Source organism: Acipenser ruthenus, chromosome 2 (genome assembly GCF_902713425.1).
Source record: "Acipenser ruthenus chromosome 2, fAciRut3.2 maternal haplotype, whole genome shotgun sequence".
Taxonomy (NCBI): Eukaryota; Metazoa; Chordata; class Actinopteri; order Acipenseriformes; family Acipenseridae; genus Acipenser; species Acipenser ruthenus.
The window spans coordinates 90,120,268-90,142,180 of record NC_081190.1 but is presented as its reverse complement, the minus strand read 5'-3'; the positions used below and the strand labels follow the sequence as shown (position 1 = coordinate 90,142,180).

Here is a 21,913-nt window from a genome sequence, read left to right as displayed (position 1 = left end):
TCACAGGACCCATGTAGGTTTTGTAGAATGTCAATGCATAGCACCTCCTGATCAAGAAATGCAGCTTGGGATAACAATTTTTGAATTCTGCCTGGTGACAAATCTTAACAGATCTTTCAATTTTGATGTATTGATTCTACAAGTTCCATACACAATATACCTGTTCCCTGGAGAAAGCCTTTGGAGACATGGAGAACTCAAGGACTTTGTTTTGCATGGTGTAGGGGAACTCATTATAATAATTATACACCATCTTGGCCACAGCTGGCGTCTCCAGTTCTATAATGATCTGCCGTTACAAAATAGAAACACATTTGTAAAAACGCAAAAAAAAAACAAAAAAAAAAAAACAGACTTCTAGAAATAAAATATCAAGGCTTTCTAAGCAGAAAACCATTCACTTTAAGAAGTTCAACTTCAAATTCTAAATGACGGTAGTAGCCCACACATTTGACTACTTTACTTATCAAAGACTTCACAAACCCTACCACTAATCTTGGACTACCTGAAGTTATTTTAGGTAAGGCAGTTCATGATTAGTGCTAATCAGGGCCTGTGAAACCACACCTTGGTTTCTTATAGGTGAAAAGCTTCATGTAAGAAACTTTGTATTAAACAGACAGCACATTTCTGGGGACAAGTGGTGCAGGTGCCACCGGATATCAAGTTCTGGCAGTGCTGGGAAATGCTTAATTACAGGGATCTTGATGAACTGGTATTACCTTGTCTTTCAAGCAGACAGAGCGCCTCACATTCCCCAACTTCTTAACCATTTCAAGCAGCTCTTCAGTTACGTTGCCTTCGTCTGGCAAATTGCTGATAGTTACCAATGTCTGCGGAAGCCTATTTAACTCCTTAGAAAAGAAAAGAAAAAAAGAAAACCACACTGATTAGGTCTTCATGCCATTGTAACCACCATAGACTACAACAGATCTATTTTACGGCAGTTATAAAACTAAATGAAGGTAAGAATATGTGCTACTTGGTCAGGATCCACATCTTGGAATACCTATCACTGAGTCTTCATTGACCATTCTTTTATTTCCCCCCCCCCCCATACCTTAATACTACCACCTTCATTTATAAACCTGATTTTTTTCATTTACATTTTTATTTTAACCCTTTGCAGTCCATTTATTAAGTGCGTGTCAGGCACGTCAGGTCCAATTTATTTTCACACGCGCAGTTAATTTTAAACGCGTTGTTTAAAAGTATTTTATTTTCACAGTCAAACGGGTTTAAAAGGCCCTACATAATCAACAAAGCACTCACTAGGCATCCCCAGCCCCGCCCCACCCTTTCGTTCGCTATTGCTTTCACATATGCTAATAAATAAATAATAATAATAATAGTCGTACATACCAATCGATCATCTCCTGATGCAATAATGCAATCCAAGTCATTATTTTATTACTATAACATCTCAAAAAAGCTCTGCAAATGTCCGTGATAGTCTCTGTGCGCTGATACAGTACCATTCAGCTTGTTTCCTTATGACCGCCCCTATGTAATGCCAGGGGCATGTATGACTATTCATGAGATACGGCATTTTTTAAAAATTTTTTTAATTTTATCTGCTTGTCTCGGCTCCTGTCGCTCCCACTCGGCCATTGAATGGCTTTCTTTTTAGAATAAGCAGTGTTGCTTACTTACACATAGCTACAATACAACAGTATTTTCTTCACTAAGCAAAAAAAAAAACACACCACATTGAGCTTGTCAAGCATGGAATTCAATACCCTCAAGGCTCAGGAGTGCTTTCAAACTTAGCTTGCTTTAAGAGACAGCTTTTTTTATACATATCAGGAACCAAAGAAAATCCTTATTTCAAGTTTTGGAAATAGAGGTTACCATAAATTATTTGGACAGTTAGACGGTTTAGTTAGATGGAATTACCTAAACAGGTATAAAACAAACTAAACTAATAGTGAAAATCAGATACTCAGCCAATCTATTTATAAGAAAAGTTTCAGAGGGGCATTATTCTATTTTAAAACTGCCTGGATAGTTTTTGGTGTCATCTGCAACATCGCTTATTGACTCTAGATACTACTGTTTGCTGTTTCATGTTTGCAATCATTTGCTAACCAAGGTCTGATGAACAGACAGTTCTACCTGTGTCATAGCACTCTTACTGAAACAGTTTACCTTTACACTTGGTCGCTTGCATGTATTCTGTGTACCTTTAGAAGCCTGCAATAGAAATTGTACAGGGTCATCTAAACCCTGTTCCTGTGTCAGGCCATCTCTGTGAACTAGACTCAAAGGGGAATGCCTGCGTACACAGCACAATAAAATAAAACATGAACAAAATGACAGAAAATCTTATTCCAGGATTAGTTTTTCTCCCCAAGTATAAAAAAAGTCACAACACAAATCTATCAAACAGTACTCACATCAGATCTGGTCAGTCCAAGTATATCTTTGAAGAGAGCCTCCTAGAACAATACAAAACAATTAACAACTGAAGGGTGTTTCTCTATCTTTTTCAAATGGGTGGCTCAAGCATTAAGGAGCTGACATTGCTAGCGTTTAGATTACAGATTTGCAGTGATGAATCATGAATTAATTGCTTTCTAAATCAAAATCAGTTCTGAACAGACTGATTGATGGCATCAAGTAACAAAAAAAAAAACACAATAAAATTAAACAGAATTAGGTGCAGAACATTATTATTATTATTTTTAATCTATAAAAGAGTACAATTTGTTTGCCTTTTCACAAACCGGGGTTCCTTACCGAACTCTGCAGGTCAATGTTTTTCGGCAGCAGTGTAATGCTCAGTTCATTCTCCATTAATTTAGTTGGAATGGACTTGTAAATGTTAACCATTGCATCTGCAGATGTGGAGTCTGATAACTCCATATATGCCTAAAAGCAACAAAAGTCAGGATGTTTTTTTTTTGGTTTAACAATTATAAAATGACACTTTTGATCATTACGAGTTTTATAAATATTTATATATTTTATTAATACATGCCTTTTTATGTGATGGCACAATGACAAGCTTTGATGAACCAAAATCTATGGCCAGTTTTGTAAGATCTTCTTCGGTGTAACCACTTTCTGGAAGGCCAGTGATCAGGACCACAGGTTTAACGGGCTCCTGGTGAAACAAAGTTAAAAATCACATTGATTCGCACATAAACCACATGGGATCTTTTTTTTTCATTAGCATTGGCCAATTTATTTTTCAGTATGCATGTAGGTGTTTTAAATACAGTTTGGAACATAATGCGTAGATAAAAACATGTTTTCAAAAAGCTTGCTTGTTACGTTCCAGTTCAAGTCATATCTCCAAATCTAGTACAAGGCTTGTTCTTTTGATTCTTCTATTAATTTACATTAACCCTTTACTGCCCTAGGTATGTTTCCATACCTACCGTATTCCTTTGAATTTAAGACTCACTTTTTGAACCATTTTTTGCTTCTCAAATATCCTGCGTCTTAGAGACAGTATAGTGGTGTGTATTAAATCACCAACAAAAGACATCACTGCCCGAATACACAAGCATCAACGTGACTTACTGCTGAGAAAATACGAATCAAAACGTTACTGCCTGATCTCGAATCATCCATGACATACAGGCAGCCAAAGAGCCGTCATTGGCTTCATGAGGAAGTAAAAGAGAAGGTTTTACAATTTCAGCTTTTCTAATAAACAGTACCAGCTTGGACAGATCGGAAATGCTGGTGCCTCCCATTTTCTCCATAATGCCATTACAGTAGCCCTTTTATACTCATTATAAGGTGGAACACAAATAGCACGGTCTTGTAACTATGGCTGCCCACTATAGACTATAGCACTATAAATGGTGACCACTGTATGTATGTATGTATGTATGTATGCAATATATATTATATACACAGTACTGCGCAAAAGTTTTAGGCAGGTGTGAAAAAATGCTGTAAAGTAAGAATGCTTTCAAAAATAGACATGTTAATAGATTATATTTATCAATTAACTAAATGCAAAGTGAGTGAACAGAAGAAAAATCTAAATCAAATCCATATTTGGTGTGACCACCCTTTGCCTTCAAAACAGCATCAATTCTTCTAGGTACATTTGCACAAAGTCAGGGATTTTGTAGGCATATAGTCAGGTGTATGATTAAACAATTATACCAAACAGGTGCTAATGATCATCAATTCAATATGTAGGTTGAAACACAATCATTAACTGAAACAGAAACAGCTGTGGGTGAGGAACAGCCAAACTCAGCTAACAAGGTGAGGTTGCTGAAGACAGTTTACTGTCAAAAGTCATACACCATGGCAAGACTGAGCACAGCAACAAGACACAAGGTAGTTATACTGCATCAGCAAGGTTTCTCCCAGGCTGAAATTTCAAGGCAGACAGGGGTTTCCAGATGTGCTGTCCAAGCTCTTTTGAAGAAGTACAAAGAAACGGGCAACGCTGAGGACCGTAGACGCAGTGGTCGGCCAAGGAAACTTACTGCAGCAGATGAAAGACACATCATGCTTACTTCCCTTCGCAATCGGAAGATGTCCAGCAGTGCCATCAGCTCAGAATTGGCAGAAAACAGTGGGACCCTGGTACACCCATCTACTGTCCGGAGAAGTCTGGTCAGAAGTGGCCTTCATGGAAGACTTGCGGCCAAAAAGCCATACCTCCGACGTGGAAACAAGGCCAAGCGACTCAGCTATGCACGAAAACACAGGAACTGGGGTGCAGAAAAATGGCAGCAGGTGCTCTGGACTGATGAGTCAAAATTTGAAATATTTGGCTGTTGCAGAAGGCAGTTTATTTGCCGAAGGGCTGGAAAGCGGTACACGAATGAGTGTCTGCATGCAACAGTGAAGCATGGTGGAGGTTCCTTGCAAGTTTGGGGCTACATTTCTGCAAATGGAGTTGGGGATTTGGTCAGAATTAATGGTCTCCTCAATGCTGAAAAGTACAGGCAGATACTTATCCATCATGCAATACCATCAGGGAGGCATCTGATTGGCCCCAAATTTATTCTGCAGCATGACAACGACCCCAAACATACAGCGAAAGTCATTAAGAACAAGGAGTCCTGGAAGTGATGGTATGGCCCCCACAGAGCCCTGATCTCAACATCATCGAGTCTGTCTGGGATTACATGAAGAGAGAGAAGCAACTGAGGCTGCATAATCCACAGAAGAACTGTGGTTAGTTCTCCAAGATGTTTGGGCCAACCTACCTGCCGAGTTCCTTCAAAAACTGTGTGCAAGTGTACCTAGAAGAATTGATGCTGTTTTGAAGGCAAAGGGTGGTCACACCAAATATTGATTTGATGTAGATTTTTCTTCTGTTCACTCACTTTGCATTTTGTTAATTGATAAATATAAACTATTAACATGTCTATTTTTGAAAGCATTCTTACTTTACAGCATTTTTTCACACCTGCCTAAAACTTTTGCACAGTACTGTATATATATATATATATATATATATATATATATATATATATATTTTAAAACAGTGTACATTTAACATGTAGTCTCGTGGCTAACTGGAACACTGCTGCAGCAGGGTGATCCTGGTTTCATACACGTCTTTTTTTTTGTGGGGGCGGGCAACAGTCTTTCCCTGCACTACTCTTACTGAAAAATAAATACATATATGAATGAATACATACATAGACACATAAAATAAAATATTGTACAGGTAATCTCATATACAAGCAAAGGCAAATCTTGTTCTCTAGCGCATCAGGTGACACAAATTGCACACCCCTGGAGTAATGAGAAGCAGCACACAACTAATGCACTGTGTGATAGCAGACGGCCGCAAACTGCCTCTATCACCCAGCTACCTCCAGACCCTCATCTCTCCCTACACCCCCACTCGACCTCTCCACTCCTCCTGCACTAGAGGACTTGCTCTACCTCCTCTATGCTCCCCTGCCTCCAGAGCCCGCTCCTTCTCCACCCTCGCCCCGCAGTGGTGGAATGACCTTCCTACAGATGTCAGGGCTGCCCAGTCCCTGACCACCTTCCGGCGCCTCCTCAAGACTCACCTCTTCAGACAGCACCTCCTTTTCCCTCTGGACACTATCACTCTTCCTTAAATGCGCTTTACTTGCTCTTATCTGCTCCCTATTTTACTGCATTTAATCCTGTACTTTAGAGTACTGTAATCTGTCACAAGTGTTAGTATTTTGTATTTAATTATATCCTGAAGTAACTATCACTGACACTTCTGCTCCATTATTGAATCGTATTTTGCCATATACTTTTACTTGCTAGAACCAAAGTAATTGTATTTTATCTTGCTCTTAATTGTACTTGTACTGTGATTCTTGAAATGCATTTTTGTAAGTCGCCCTGGATAAGGGCGTCTGCTAAGAAATAAATAATAAAAATAATAATAATAATAATAATAATAATAATAATAATAATAATATATGCATAATTGAGGTTGTATCTTTGTAAATGCATATTGAGGTTGTATCTTTGTAAATGCATATTTATTTCATGTTTTAGGGTAGGAAATTTGGTCTGCTTTTAAATTCTAGGGGAGTCTTAAATTCAAAAGGAATACAGTATTTAATGCCTATTTTCTCAATGTCAAATATATTGGACACGGGGCTGCAAAGGGTTAAATGCATGTATGAGCACAACAGAATACCATATAAAACATACAATTTAAAAGCATTTAAATAAAAATAAAAAACACCTTCTCTTTCTTCTTCTGAATCTTCTTACCATCCTTGGCTTCTGTACAACACAAGTGAAAACTAACATCAAGATTCAAAACAAGCAAGTCACAAGTATGTCACGAACAATGTGCATTATAAATATCATATGGGAGATACTGAAATTGAAGGAGGATTCTATGAAAAAGACCTAGGAGTTTATGTTGACTCAGAAATGTCTTAATCTAGACAATGTGGGGAAGCTATAAAAAAGGCCAACAAGATGTTTGGATATATTGTGAAAAGTGTTGAATTTAAATCAAGGGAAGTAATGTTGAAACTTTACAATGCATTAGTAAGACCTCATCTAGAATATTCTGTCCCCTCGTTACAAAAAGGATATTGCTGCTCTCGAAAGAGTGCAAAGAAGAGAGACCAGAATTATCCCGGGTTTAAAATGCATGTTGTATGCAGACAGGCTAAAAGAATTGCATCTATTCAGTCTTGAACAAAGACTACGCGGTGATCTGATTCAAACATTCAAAATTCTAAAAGGTATTGATGACCCAGTGGACTTTTTCGACCTGAAAAAAGAAACAAGGACCAGGGGTCACAAATGGAGATTAGATAAAGGGGCATTCAGAACAGAAAATAGGAGGCACTTTTTTACACAGAGAATTGTGAGGGTCTGGAACCAACTCCCCAGTAATGTTGTTGAAGCTGACACCCTGGGATCCTTCAAGAAGCTGACACCCTGGGATCCTTCAAGAAGCTGCTTGATGAGATTCTGGGATCAATAAGCTACTAACAACCAAACAAGCAATATGAGCCGAAAGGCATCCACTCATTTGTCAACTTTCTTATGTTCTTATACATTCCCCCACCACTGTAAATTCAAAATTATCAGTATGATAAATGTTGACGACCATGACATATATTAACAGTTTGTATAGAATAGTATAGAGGAAGAAACTGCATTGAAATGTTTAATCACAATTTGATAAACTGTTCTCAAGATACAGTAATCTGTCGCGTATCCGAATGCGATGGGACCAGAGTAAGGGCAGATATGTAAAACGTTGGATAAATTAATCCTGTTTTAAATTATTATTATTATTTATTTCTTAGCAGACACCCTTATCCAGGGCGACTTACAATTGTTACAAGATATCACATTATTTTCACACACAATTACATTATTTTTTACACATTATTTTTACATACAATTACCCATTTATACAGTTGGGTTTTTACTGGAGCAATCTAGGTAAAGTACCTTACTCAAGGGTACAGCAGCAGTGTCCCCCACCTGGGATTGAACCCACAACCCTCCGGCCAAGAGTCCAGAGCCCTAACCACTACTCCACACTGCTGCCCTATACCATTATACACAGTTGTAACAATTACTATATTTCACACCATTATTCTTTTATTAGACAGCTCCCCTAAATCCCTTGTTTAGAAAGATAGAGGGTATTAATGCTTGTGACAGAGTAGCCGTCTGCCCTGTTTGTGCGTGCATTCGCTGCTGAGTGACAGGAAGGAGATTGAGACGGAGGTTGAAGTTGATACGGCCCACAAGCGAATAGGATTTATTTACATATGAACACACTGAACAGCTCACGTGACACTACCAGCAATGGTAGCGCACAGAGTACATACAACACAGTGTACAAAAACTTTGGTGGGATCTACAATCTCTAAACTAACCTTTGTTCAATAATAAACTAACTCTGGCTACTCGACCCGGCTGTCGACGGTTTTGACTTTCTTACTCACTCTTCGGTATCCAACCCTGGTTCCCTCGTTCTCATTGTCTCTCTCGATCACGGAGGATAAACGGTTATGTGACGGGCGGATACACGACAGATTGCTGTATATGCAAAAATATGTGACAAACAGACAGACACCCATTTAGATCTTGAGCTATATAATGTTAACACCAAGTTTCATCACAATTGGACAAGCAGGTTTGTCCACGTATATCTGAAAATTGCAGACATTGTTCAGACAATTGCTGAACTTTAGTATCATTGTAGCGTTCAATAGCCTAGGATGCAATTCAGTGGTTAATTTTCGAGACAGTGTTTTACTCACACGTCAAAGGTAAATCAAATAAAAGGATTTCACTGGTGGAGTTTGAGAAACATTAAGAAGATGTTACTGGATTTATACAGTTTGGTGTAGATACAAATATATTTTAAATGCATGCTGAAGAAAAAATGTATTAAGCTGGTACATGTCTTACCTGAGTTTTTGGTAGCTGTATTCTTTATAGACTTTACATTTGCCCCCTCTTTTCTGTTGCAGCACAGGAGAAAATAAACAATTTCATTAGGTTAGGTTTTGCTTCACACATTACTGTGCTCAATACTTAAGGATCTAAATAGACCAGACAAAGCATGTACCTGTATGTCTCTACAAAAAACACTGTAAACTACAAAAAATAAAAGTCTACTGAACAGTGACACATAAAATATAACTAAATTAAATGTCAGTAATCCGCTTTGAATGTTTTTTTTCTGTTTAAATGTAATCTCTTCCACGGTTGTAGAAATACTTACTTCTGAATAACTTGGCTTGGCTTCTTCAGTTCCTTTTTATCCTATAAAAACAAAACAAAGACAAAGGAGGTTTTTTTATTTAGTGTGCCCAATTATTTTAACCCTTTGCGATCCATTTATTCAGCGCGTCAGGTCCGATTTATTTTTACATGCGCTGTTTATTTTAGACACGCTGTTTAAAAGTATTTTCTTTTCAAAGTAAAACAGGTTTAAAAGGCACTGCATATCAACATGACACTCAGTACTGCATCTCCAGCCCCACCCCACCCCTTGTTCGCTGTATTTTTCACATACCTCATAGTCGTGCATATCACCAAACTCCTCAATAATGCGATCCAAGTCATTTTATTATTACTGTAACATCTCCAAAAGCTCTGCAAATGTCTGTGATATTCTTTGAGCATTGGATGTGGAAGCAGCTATCTTGTTTGTTTATGGCCGTGTTATCTCTGTGGTGCCAGGGCTATGTGTATTAATCAGATCCGCCCCCTTTTTTTTTGGCTTCTCTCGGCTCCTATCGGTCTCACTCGGCCATTGAATGGTTTTCTCGGCTTTTTCTGGAGAAAAAAACGACTAGAGACCTGTGCTTTACGTCTTTTTGATGATGTCGGACCGGAAGGGGAAAATTGTAATGTCGGACCTGGTCCGACATAGGACCACAAAGGGTTACCCCGATTTAGACTGTCCAATTATTTCCCCCCCCCCCCCCCCCCTCAAAGCTCAAGGGAACTTTAGGTTCAGTGGGCGTTCGCATATCAAACGACCAAGCCAGTTTCCTCTTCTACACCCAGGAATTCAAGATCGGATGTCAGCGATCTACTGGCCTCTGGAAGTACAAAGGCCAGCCCTGCATGTGTCCACCCGAACTCACTGAGCACCTGGTCAATAGGGTGTGCTGTAGCGCGATGACGAGAAACAGTCCCTTCTGGTTTTGCCTCCCTAACACCTAAGAGCACCAAGATCAAAGCACGCTTCCTCTGGAATCCCCAGAGAAGACCGACGACTTCACACCTGCGCTCACCCTGCACACCACACGGTCGTGTTTTAACTGAGCCACATCTACTGCTATGTTACCTGCTGCCCTTAAGCTTGCCTGAGTTATGCCGGTACTCAAAAAAACCTCCCTTGAACCGGCTGACTTATCTAATTTTCGTCCCATCTCCAATCTCCCTTTTCTCTCCAAAACTCTCGAAAGCCAGTCAGCTGATGAAACAACTCACGGATAACAATCTACTTGAATCTCTATAGTCTAGTTTCCGGCCACATCACAGTACTGAAACTGCTCTGCACCGGATTGTGAATGATCTCCTGCCCCGTGCTGATGCTCCCTCTGTGCTTGTCCCCCTTGACCTAACAGCTGCTTTTGACACCATAGATCATGGCATTCTTCTTGACCGCCTTCAGAAGTATGCTGGAATCTCTGGAATCTCTGGAACCTGTCTCTCCTGGATGTCCTCTTACCTATCCGGACGCATGCAGTCTGTTTTCTGTACTGAACACAGTGGCGTTGCAAACCCAGTCACTTTGCAAACCCAGTCACTTACGGTGTCCCCCAAGGATCTGTTCTTGGGCCCCTTCTCCAATATCAACATGCTTCCCTTGGGTCACCTCATCCGCCAACACAGCCTCATGCTTCACTCCTATGCTGCCAACACCCAGCTCTACTTAAAACTGTATTCAAGACATCAAGGCCTGGATGTCTGCAAATTTTCTTCAGCTGAACACTAGCAAATCTGAACTCTTAGTAGGATCTAAAACTCAATTTAAGAACCTTACTATAGCTGCCCTGAACCTCGGAAACTGTCTGCTGCTGCCTTCCCCCACAGTATGAAGCCTTGGTGTACTTCTTTACAGCAACCTCTCCTTTGATGCCCACATCTCCTCCGTGGTCAAATCTTCCTTCTATCATCTTCGAACCATCTCCACAGTCCGTCCCTACCTTTCCCTCTCGATACTTTGTCATGCATTTGTCTCCTCTCAACTCGACTACTGCAACTCTATATGGTGGTCTCCCGGCACAAACCATAAACTGACTGCAGCTAGTTCAGAATGTCGCTGCCAGGATCCTTACCAGATGTAAAAAACGTGATCACATCACCCACTGTCTTGCCCAGCTGCACTGGCTACCTGTAAAATTCATCACACAGGTCCTCTGGCCTGCTTGTTATCCCCAAGCAAAAGTGCACCACACTTGGAGAACGCTCGTTTAGCTTCATGGCTCTGACCCAGCTTTGGTGTGTGACGCTCCCATCATCACTTGCTTTAAATCAACTCTCAAGACCCACCTGTTCTCTCTTGCTTTCCATGCTCTTTAAGCCTGATATCTGCTATTAGCTGCTGTGTTGCTGCTACTATTTCATGTATTATGCCACTATCATATATTATGCACTTCCCAATATATTTAATGTGTTATGCATTGTTTTGTTTTTTTGTTTCTGTTTTTTTACTGTATAGCATGTATTATGCACTTCTCTGTATTTAAAGTATTATGGATTTTCTTGTTGTTACTGCATCTTGTAAAGCGCTTTGTGATGGTGGTCCACTATGAAAGGAGCTATATAAAATAAAGATTGATTGATTGACTCACCTTTTACATTTCTCGTGTAACACCCACAAAACAAAAATGATACTGTTACCCAAGGCAACACCGCACAATTAGAAATGTGTAAGCCAGCAAGAAATCCTCAAAATATTATACACTCAAACATCTGTCTGCCCTTCGCTAAGCTTCTGCTTCAGCATTAGTGTGCTAAACTGACAACACGATGCAGGAGTTTATCAGCACTGCATCAGATGAGAGGTAACGTAATCTTAACATGGGGTACACTGGTCCCTAGTGTTCCTCTGGGCCCTTCCATTGCTTAATTGGTGAGGAGTTTAGTAGCTCTGTACTCTTCTTATTTAATGGTTTTGTGAACAGGGGAGATAAGAAGCAGTAATCAAACCAACATAAATAGGAGCTCCAAGGTTTAGCGAGAAACACAGCTTAAATGTTCTTTATAAAACACAGGTGCAACACAGAAAAAATAAATATGAGGCTATACCCATACCTTGCCCTCCAAGGTGACTTTCACTCGTCTCCCCCGGATCAGCAAATGATTCGTTCTAGCAAACTCAACCACTGCCTTGGCTGCCTCCTCAAACTGCAGGGTCACAAAAGCCTAAAAAACAGGACAGGAGTCAGTTTCAAAACCGGCTTGTGAGTCACGGGATAATAATGTCCACAACCTTTAAAAGGGAGTATAGGTGTTTCTGGAAAAGGGAGGCCATAAGCCAACAAATCTAAATACGACTGCAAATTGAAGTTGCAAGCTTACTAAAAACAATACATGTGTGTTTGTGAACACACAAAAAGAATGTACTATATGGTCTCCATAAATATATAAAAAGTCATGCATGTGTCATACAATGATTATATTGCCTTAAATTGCTGGGTCTCCGAGGTGGCATGGTCTTAAACGTCAGCCACATTGACCATAGATCAAATTCCCCCTCGTGATTTTATACTTTGCAAAGAGGTTTGTTCGTTCTATCACCCCCTGTGTAAATCTAACAACTATTTAAATTCACAGGAGACCTCTCATTCAAGGACATGTTACTAAACTACATCAAAGGCTTCATATGAAAGTGAATTACCTCCTTTTTTTGTTTAATTATCAACACATGTCTGACTTCTCCAAAGGGCTGAAAAGTTTCAATGAAATCCTGGTCTGTGTACTCGGATTCTGGCAAATCCGAGACGTGAACTGTGACCCCGTTAATCATCTTGGGTTTAGTAGTCTAGAATAAAAAAAAATTCAAAAATAAAAAATATAAATGCCTAACCAACATCTAGAAATACAAAATTAGAGACATTAGTATTAGAGAAAGTAGACCACCATTAATTACATCCACCGTAAAATGTACTGCAAGTGATATACACAAGGGTGGAAGGACAGATACAGGTTGCTCCACATTTCCACTGTATTCCGATACACTCAATAACTAAAGAATGTTAACAGGTTTCAACTCAACCGGACAGGCTTAGATTTTCTTCCAGTTGTCAAGAAAATCTAAAAGATTTTCTGAAGTTGTGTGGGGACCACAGATATAAACTGTATCCGAGGTATTATGCTGTACACTGAGGTTTACGGATATGCAGCTATTTAAAAACCTTTTAATAACAAGTAGTATCCATTATTTTAGAGTTACAAAAGGAATTTTGTAGTATGTATTGCAATATTAAAAATACACTCAGTAATCTAGTAGCCTGCAGTTTTTATTTACCCCTTTGCTGGCAATATCTTGGTCAATGGTTTCCGAATCCTTTTCTGAGACAGCCTCTGTTTTTTTTGTTGATGCAGTAGAGGAGCAAATCTCCTTCTTGGTGTTTGCTGAAGACCTGCTCTTTTTGATCGCTGTTGCAGAGGGCTTGCTCTGTGTCTTGGAGCCGTGCAATTTAAAAGATGAAGAGGAAGTGACACTGGCTGACTTTTTCTTGGCCAGCTCCGCAAGGATGGCAGGGGCCAGGGTCTGCATCATAGCCTCCAAGGAAGTATTTTCTGAAGCAGACAAACCTACAAGCAAAGAAAAAACAATATTTGTGATTTTTTTTTTTTTTAAATTAAAGAAACAGATGCTAAAGCACAAACACACATTTTCACTTTAATACATGAAATCTGGTTCTACATCAGGTCAGTTTGCTTGCCTTGCAGGACATTTCACCTCAGTAACGTCTTCCATGTAAAGCATCTTACTGGCAGCAAAGCATGTCAGTCATTAGGGGAAGCAGTTGTAGGGGTGGGGACTGGGGACAATTTCTCTGCAGAGGTGAAATGGCCAAGGAAGTACAAGACAATCTGAAACCAGAGATAGCAAACAGATTTCTTTGAGTGCAATTAGATATCATGTTCGAGGCAACATAGTATTCATTTTTTTTTTAAATTCCCCCAATACTGCACAATTTAAAATGTATATAGTGAATGGATGTTCATGTTCACTTTAAGCTTACAAACAAACCCAGTAGATTACAAAAGTTAAGTTAGCTACCCAGCCAGGTGGTCAGTGTGCAGTTTGTACCTGTGGACTGGATGAGTTTCTTGGCCAGTCTCTCGCTGCTGGTGGATCGATTGCGTCGCCGGGGGCTTACCCTATGAGGGCTCACCCTGCGAGGGGAACGGCGGGCAGGCTGGGGGCTCCAGGACCTGCGAGGGGGTGTGTATGAGCATCGGTATGGGGGTGTGCAAATCCTGGGGTGAGGGGGCGATGGGCTGCGGGACCAACGGGGGCTGAATCGGGCCCGGCGGCGAGGGGGGGGGCTCCGTGTCCTGCTGCGCCTATACCTGGGGGGGCTCCGCGAGCGAGACCGGCTGTACCGCACGCGACCCCTCGACCCAGAGCGACTTCTTGACAACGATCGACCCCAGTACCGCCACTGGCTGGGTGATATGGACCTGGTGCGCTTCTTCGTGCTCTTACTCTCCTGCAGAGTGTTTGAGACATTGCTGCAGAAAACAAGGAGACACCACATTAGCAGGCAGGAATGCTGAAGCAATTAAAGGATCATAAATCTGGTGTGGTTTATGATGCAGTTCATGCGTGGATTACGTTTAATTTGGCTGTTTTACTAAGATAGTGTTTAATACACTGATACTGAGCATACCACATGTGTATAAAAAAAAACAGGCAATAAAGAAATGCATAAGACATTTTGGGACAGATTATCTGCAGTAGGCTAATTGCCCATGAAATACATTTACAGGCAATTAAAGCTCACGCTGGCTAGTGTCTGACATTGTTATTAATTAGAATGTTTTTATTAAATCAACAGAATAAAAAAAAAGAATGAATGTGTTCAAAAATGTATTTATATGGAGCTACCAAGAAATACTTGCCTCAAATTTGGCAATACCTCAGGACTCCAGTTAGGGTATCTAAAAACAAAACAAAAAACCACTACATTTAAAACACATGGTAACTTTAAATATCTGAACCTCCTTTGGGTGTGTGCAATTTTCCTAATTTTGCAATGCTACTTGATTTTTCTAAAAGATGAACAATAAAAGGAGATGTTACAAATCACAAGAAAGCCAATAGAACAACAAAAAAATAAAAAATGTCCTTACTGATGGCGCAAATGCCTGCAGCTTTCAATATGAAGAGCTGTGTTCTGATGTTCAATCCAGTCCTGGAAAGCAAACACATGACAAGAGATGACTGTATGGCAAAGACTCCTAGATTAATTTACAAAAAACAAGGGCTACTTGCTGGCATAAGCTTCTTTGTTTGTAATCCAAAAAGAGGATGTATTATTTGTTCTACATTCAGCCAGAAAAGTCTACATTAGCATTATTCTTCCACGCAGCTGCCTCACAGTTAGACACCTACTACACAAAAAAGAGAAATAAAAATTGGGAGAAATTCTTTGTTCATTATTTTAACTTATGGAACTATTCTATTCTATAAATTCTATTGTTAAAATTCAGAAGTTAATGACATTGCTGGGGTTTTAGAGGATAGCTGATCAATTCTTAACTGCTAAGATGGAAATTTTGCTTTTCTTTTGCTATGTCTGCTGCAATAAAGCAGACCATTCTCTTGAACTGCAAACTGTGATGCAAATGTCCCCACTGCCTACTGAAGAAGGCATTTGATAGGACTGGATTCCCGATTACACAAGCACACGGATTAAAAAATGAAAAGGAAACGATGGCTGACAGCGTACCACCCCAGCACATGGTATATACCACCTACTGTACTAAACAGGGAAAGATAAAAACAAAAAAAAGTTTTTCTTCTAAACAAAAAATGTATATATTTATTTTATTAGATACAGTGATTGTTACAATCGGTGTTGATTTGTTTTCTTCAGTGTTTTGCCATATCGGTTTAGCAGAGAAAAAAAAGATACAGTACCTGCATTTGCAACAATGTAAATACAGTCTAATAAAATAAAGCCTAATATGATAAGCAGGCTATGGCCTTTGACCAAAAAAATAAATAAAAGGTTTGTGTTCATCCTTCAAATCCAAAGAGTAAGTACTCCGATTATTATACTGGCAAACAATCAAACAGTTCAGTAGATTACCAAAGAGCAACAACAATTCAGGGGCGTGACATTTTAATAGGATACTTGATTGTAGTGCTTTATTGGTACATTTTTAAACATGACAGCTAAAACTATTGGAATATATTAATTCATTGGGATTCAGAGGGTCTTGGTATTCAGTTTACCAATTCCCAGGCCCAAGATCATTTGTATCTGTTGGGCATGTACAGTATATGTGTGACCCTGACCACACGATGTGTCATGCAAAGGACCTAGAAGCAAGTTAGAATAATCCCCAGATGGCCTGTTGGCAAAATAATTTGACGAAACAGCCTATAAATAGATAACAGTAGCACTGCACCCCCCTTTCATGCAGAGAAATGTATTTCCTCAAATTCTTTTTGTCAGATCACCACAGGAGGTTGCTGATAAAGTTGATGGCTATTTCAGAATGCAAGTTCAGATTTACAGCTTCTACAGATTGATTTATATTCTTGATATAAAATGTAGACAAACAGAGAAAACAAAATTAAATGGCCCAATGTTAACCCATATACAACTCAACTCAGGAGCAACCCAGCAGGAGTATCACGAAGACTTAATTCACTCTGCCCAATGTTCACAAGGAATGCCAGAAAACTGTTCATCTAACACATTTCTTTTTTATTCTCTTTTCCCTTGTTGTATGTACAGCAGCCCCCCCCCCCAACCCCTCAAAGTCTGGTCATTTGACAACACTTATATGGGAACCTCAGATGTAGGTACACTACATTAATCCATATGATATGTATTTATTTGTGGTTTGGATTGCAAGCAGTTTAATTGAAACTTGCAGTCCTTGCACTAGAACAAATGTGACATAGGTATGGGTTTTTAGAAACAGTATCATACCCAGCGCTAAATTACCCAACACTACCCGGGTCTCTTTTTCCTACCCGTGTTTTGATTTATTAATTTGAGAATTTAAAGAAAATGTAGAAAATATGACAATACAGTTGGAAGCGCGGGTCTACAGCCGGCGTAATAAATAAGAAAAGAAATAAAATAATGTGGAGCACATTAAGTAGGTGTGCTTCTTCCTTTGAATGAACTATGTGCTTGGCAGAGTTTGCAAATTCCACTTTCTCCTGCTTGGTAAAGAAAATTCACCCAGTGCTTTGCTTGGATGCCATTGTTATGCATTCACAAAACAGAATTTAGGAATGGTACTTTATTTTTACAATCAAACAGACACACAGACAGACGTCTTTTGCGACCGCCGTTAAAACCCAGATGGCTCAACTATTGCTGCAGTCCATACCGTAATAGCAGTGCTGTATTACTGCATTAGTTTTAAAACTGAGCATAATAGCCATGGTAACAACAACAGTGGAATATGGCCAATATGTCGCAAACTAACACATTCTCTGACAACAAAAATCGGGGGGGGGGGGGGGGGCAGTTGGGTTGGGTTTGAACAGTGTTAATGAGTTTTTGTAATGTGCAAGAACTGCAGTAGGGTGAATCAAAACCACATTTTTTCATGCCAACATAAAAAGAGTTTTATATTTTCTATAGCTTACAAATCAAATGGATAACAGGAAGGATAGAAAGTGCCATTTGTAAATGTTAGAATCTTTGTTTTTGCTCAACACAGACAGCAACTGGTTTAAAAGCAAAACAGAATCTCAGCACTAAAAACACTCACCTGTAACTGTGTACATTCTACGTTACACAATGAACATGTATGGGGAAAGATTCTCGGAGAGGCAGCATAATAATCGTTCTTCATGGTAGGTGTCGGCAGCCTCTTGCTCATCGATGAATCACTCATAGGAAACGCCGGGGTCCAGGATCCCTTGGACAGTGGGAAAGCTTTTGCCAATCCACTGCCTTCCACCTGGCTGGCTCTGGGAGGGTTGCTTATGGTGGTCCAGCTGACTGGATTTTGGCTGGTTAGTTGCTTATTCGGCGCTCTGGCTGCACTGCTAGGTAAGGTCGCCTGCGGTATTTTGTCTACAGGCAAGTCTGTTTTGGCAGAACGATTAGAAGAAGTATGCCGACCACGGTTGCCTTTAGAGACCAACATCTCTATTGCAAGTTTGGGTTGCATGCTCGATGGCCCTCCAAAAGCCTGTTCCTTAGCCGGCACTTCTCGTTTGTAGATTGGCCGTACCACAGGCTCCTCTGAATAACCAATTTTGCTTGAATGTCCATAATCGATTACTTTGCTGTGCCGCAATTCACTGCCCACCAGTTCTCCGCCTGCAGGAGACAACGGGGGCTGATCCACATCAGACAAATGTCTTTTTATTTTCTGCAGCTTAATATCTCTTAAAATAAAAGGCAAGTTGTCTGGCGTGAGCTGCTCATCCGGGTAAAAGCTGAGCTCCTCCAAGTCTTCATTGGACAGTCCAAAGCTGGCCAGGATGCCTGTGGCGCGCTCTGTCGTGTAGCGGTTTTGGCGTCTCTCTGCTGGCTGTGGAGCTGGCTGGCTCTCTACACCTTCTGCGTGACTCCTCTCTGGAGTATGTCCGAACCATGAAGCAAAGAGCTTGTTTGGTGGGGTCTGGTAGGAAGACCAGTCCTGGCCTCTGTCTTCCACTCTACTCATCATCCTCTGCTCTTCCTGGCTTGGCCGTGGGGGCAGAACATCTTCCATTTTCTCCTTCCTTAACCTCGGGTCCATCTGCTGCAACACCTGCGACAGCATGCGGACTTCATCTTGGGTGCTCTGGATCTGCATGTCGATCTTTGAAAGAGTGTTTTGGACTGGGGGAGATGGCCTGTGCAAAGGTCCTTGAAAACCCATCTGTTGAGGCATCATCTGAGGTAGCACTCCTTTAGGCTGCATCCCCTGCATCCCTTGTGACCCTATGTGACCCCCTTCCATTATCATGTCCTGCGGGTGGTTCATGCCATACTGGCTGGGCACCATTGTTCTCTGACCAGGAAAGGGTCCCCTCGGGTTATACATAGGGTGAGACATGGTGTTCTTCAGCAGGGCTTGGTTGAGCAGCGACAAAGCCGGGAGTGAGTGGTTGCTGGAAGCGACCAAGTTCAACTGCTGTAGGGCCAGCTGTGTCTTAATCTGGGCGAGCTGCAAAGACAGGGGGCCCAACAGAAGTGGGCTCCCAATGCCAAAGTTCAAGGAATTTGCAACTGGCACACAATTTTCCAAGAACAATGCAAAGCTGAAAGTTAAAAAACACAAACAGGATTATTCATTTCCCTCCTCACCAGCAACCACAATAGATCTGTGGGTGCATGAGCCAGAATTTTTTTTTAAATTCTTGTTTTGTACGAAACATACAGGATAGTCTACGGAGCACATATTTCTGTTCAAAGAAGAAAAAAAGGGAGACAAAACAAAGAGATATGTTATATATAAAAAGGTCACAACTGAAAATGTTCTGAAGTCAACAATTTCTTTCTTTTTTTTTTATACTGACAAAGTATTCATCTTTACAGTGCTCTAGTCCAGTGATTTTCAACCTTTTTTCATCACCGTACCAGTGTCTCCAGCAGGGACCATCAGATGTACCAGTAACTATGTGCAATCTTAAATGGCTATTGTAAAACAGACCTACCCCATTACAACCGTTTTTCTTTTTTTGTCTCCAAGTATCACCGAAGATGTGACGGCTTCATCTAATTTTACAAGAGTTCACCACAAACAACACAGGTTGGCTGCTTTGGTTCCCTATCATTAACTTTGGAATCACAACAACACAAAGACAACTGCCGCTGCATACCAATACTGGTACGAGTTCCACAGGTTGAAAACCACTGTTCTAATCCAGTCAGCTGGACTGTACAGGAAAATAACTTTATGGTTACAATTTTGAGCTCTGCAAGGGCAATTATTCCAATAATTCTATGTTATTTCTGTAAATCACCATATTTTTTTAAACATCTAAAATAATGTAACTATAAAATCTGTTTTAAATGTCAAATCTGTCAGGTATTCAAAAGGCATTAAACAGTATAAAATAAACTGCAAATTACAGTAATTAAATAAAATCACTTATAGAATAATGATGATAATCCAGTACAGAACAAAACATGTCACAGGACAGGCTATTGAAATACAGAGAAATGCATGCAACCCGATTGTAAAGGTAATAGGTAAATATTATTCCAAAGCCAACTAAATTACACAGCAGATACAGTAGGGGACGTTAAACTGTAAAGGTAATTTGCATCATAAATAGCACGGTCTTTTTTGGAGGGGAATATCCCATCTTTGTAGATCCTAGTACTGGTAACAAATCCTTATACAACTTATCCCAATTTGTGTCAGAGATCACTTTATTACTGTGAATTTAATCAAACACTTTATAAACATGCACACACACACACAGTATATACACCACCACATTCTCAGCAATGAAAAGCCATTTTGTGAACATTTGGCTGTATAGTTTATGGATTATATCTGACCATATGTGAACCAGGATTTGTCACTTGTGTTAGTTCTGTAAATACAGCAACTGCTAAGAAATAAAATACAGCAACTATTCGAAAATTGCTTAACCTCTTTATGAGGTTGCATACGACAAAAAGATCTCTAGCTGGTATCATATATTATATATATATATATATATATATATATATATATATATATATATATACACACACATATATATATACAGTGCCTTGCGAAAGTATTCGGCCCCCTTGAACTTTGCGACCTTTTGCCACATTTCAGGCTTCAAACATAAAGATATGAAACTGTACTTTTTTGTGAAGAATCAACAACAAGTGGGACACAATCATGAAGTGGAACGAAATTTATTGGATATTTCAAACTTTTTTAACAAATAAAAAACTGAAAAATTGGGCGTGCAAAATTATTCAGCCCCTTTACTTTCAGTGCAGCAAACTCTCTCCAGAAGTTCAGTGAGGATCTCTGAATGATCCAATGTTGACCTAAATGACTAATGATGATAAATAGAATCCACCTGTGTGTAATCAAGTCTCCGTATAAATGCACCTGCACTGTGATAGTCTCAGAGGTCCGTTTAAAGCGCAGAGAGCATCATGAAGAACAAGGAACACACCAGGCAGGTCCGAGATACTGTTGTGGAGAAGTTTAAAGCCGGATTTGGATACAAAAAGATTTCCCAAACTTTAAACATCCCAAGGAGCACTGTGCAAGCGATAATATTGAAATGGAAGGAGTATCAGACCACTGCAAATCTACCAAGACCTGGCAGTCCCTCTAAACTTTCAGCTCATACAAGGAGAAGACTGATCAGAGATGCAGCCAAGAGGCCCATGATCACTCTGGATGAACTGCAGAGATCTACAGCTGAGGTGGGAGACTCTGTCCATAGGACAACAATCAGTCGTATACTGCACAAATCTGGCCTTTATGGAAGAGTGGCAAGAAGAAAGCCATTTCTTAAAGATATCCATAAAAAGTGTCGTTTACAGTTTGCCACAAGCCACCTGGGAGACACACCAAACATGTGGAAGAAGGTGCTCTGGTCAGATGAAACCAAAATCGAACTTTTTGGCAACAATGCAAAACGTTATGTTTGGCGTAAAAGCAACACAGCTCATCACCCTGAACACACCATCCCCACTGTCAAACATGGTGGTGGCAGTATCATGGTTTGGGCCTGCTTTTCTTCAGCAGGGACAGGGAAGATGGTTAAAATTGATGGGAAGATGGATGGAGCCAAATACAGGACCATTCTGGAAGAAAACCTGAT

The 21,913-nt window shown here is 40.1% G+C and overlaps 1 protein-coding gene across 7 annotated transcripts in view; it reads right to left on the bottom strand.

Annotated features, from left to right (window-relative positions):
• LOC117409384 (zinc finger protein 638-like) overlaps nucleotides 1–21,913 on the bottom strand; it is a 52,703-nt gene that overhangs the window by 27,182 nt on the left and 3,608 nt on the right. For 5 of the 7 annotated variants that reach the window (XM_034015359.3, XM_034015353.3, XM_034015358.3 and 2 more), the window contains exons 2-17: nucleotides 17,902–19,387; nucleotides 15,292–15,353; nucleotides 15,061–15,099; nucleotides 14,246–14,670; nucleotides 13,454–13,743; nucleotides 12,824–12,967; nucleotides 12,238–12,348; nucleotides 9,188–9,228; nucleotides 8,872–8,924; nucleotides 6,665–6,705; nucleotides 2,981–3,106; nucleotides 2,740–2,871; nucleotides 2,397–2,438; nucleotides 2,149–2,193; nucleotides 723–854; nucleotides 161–289 (exon numbers count right to left, since the gene is read on the bottom strand). In XM_034015359.3, coding sequence (XP_033871250.3) covers nucleotides 161–289; nucleotides 723–854; nucleotides 2,149–2,193; nucleotides 2,397–2,438; nucleotides 2,740–2,871; nucleotides 2,981–3,106; nucleotides 6,665–6,705; nucleotides 8,872–8,924; nucleotides 9,188–9,228; nucleotides 12,238–12,348; nucleotides 12,824–12,967; nucleotides 13,454–13,743; nucleotides 14,246–14,670; nucleotides 15,061–15,099; nucleotides 15,292–15,353; nucleotides 17,902–19,182 — 3,093 coding nt within the window. In that variant the 5' untranslated portion in view covers nucleotides 19,183–19,387. Of the gene's footprint in view, nucleotides 1–160; nucleotides 290–722; nucleotides 855–2,148; nucleotides 2,194–2,396; nucleotides 2,439–2,739; nucleotides 2,872–2,980; nucleotides 3,107–6,664; nucleotides 6,706–8,871; nucleotides 8,925–9,187; nucleotides 9,229–12,237; nucleotides 12,349–12,823; nucleotides 12,968–13,453; nucleotides 13,744–14,245; nucleotides 14,671–15,060; nucleotides 15,100–15,291; nucleotides 15,354–17,901; nucleotides 19,532–21,913 lie in introns of all 7 variants that reach the window. The other 2 variants (XM_034015354.3, XM_034015357.3) reach the window with 2 other exon arrangements.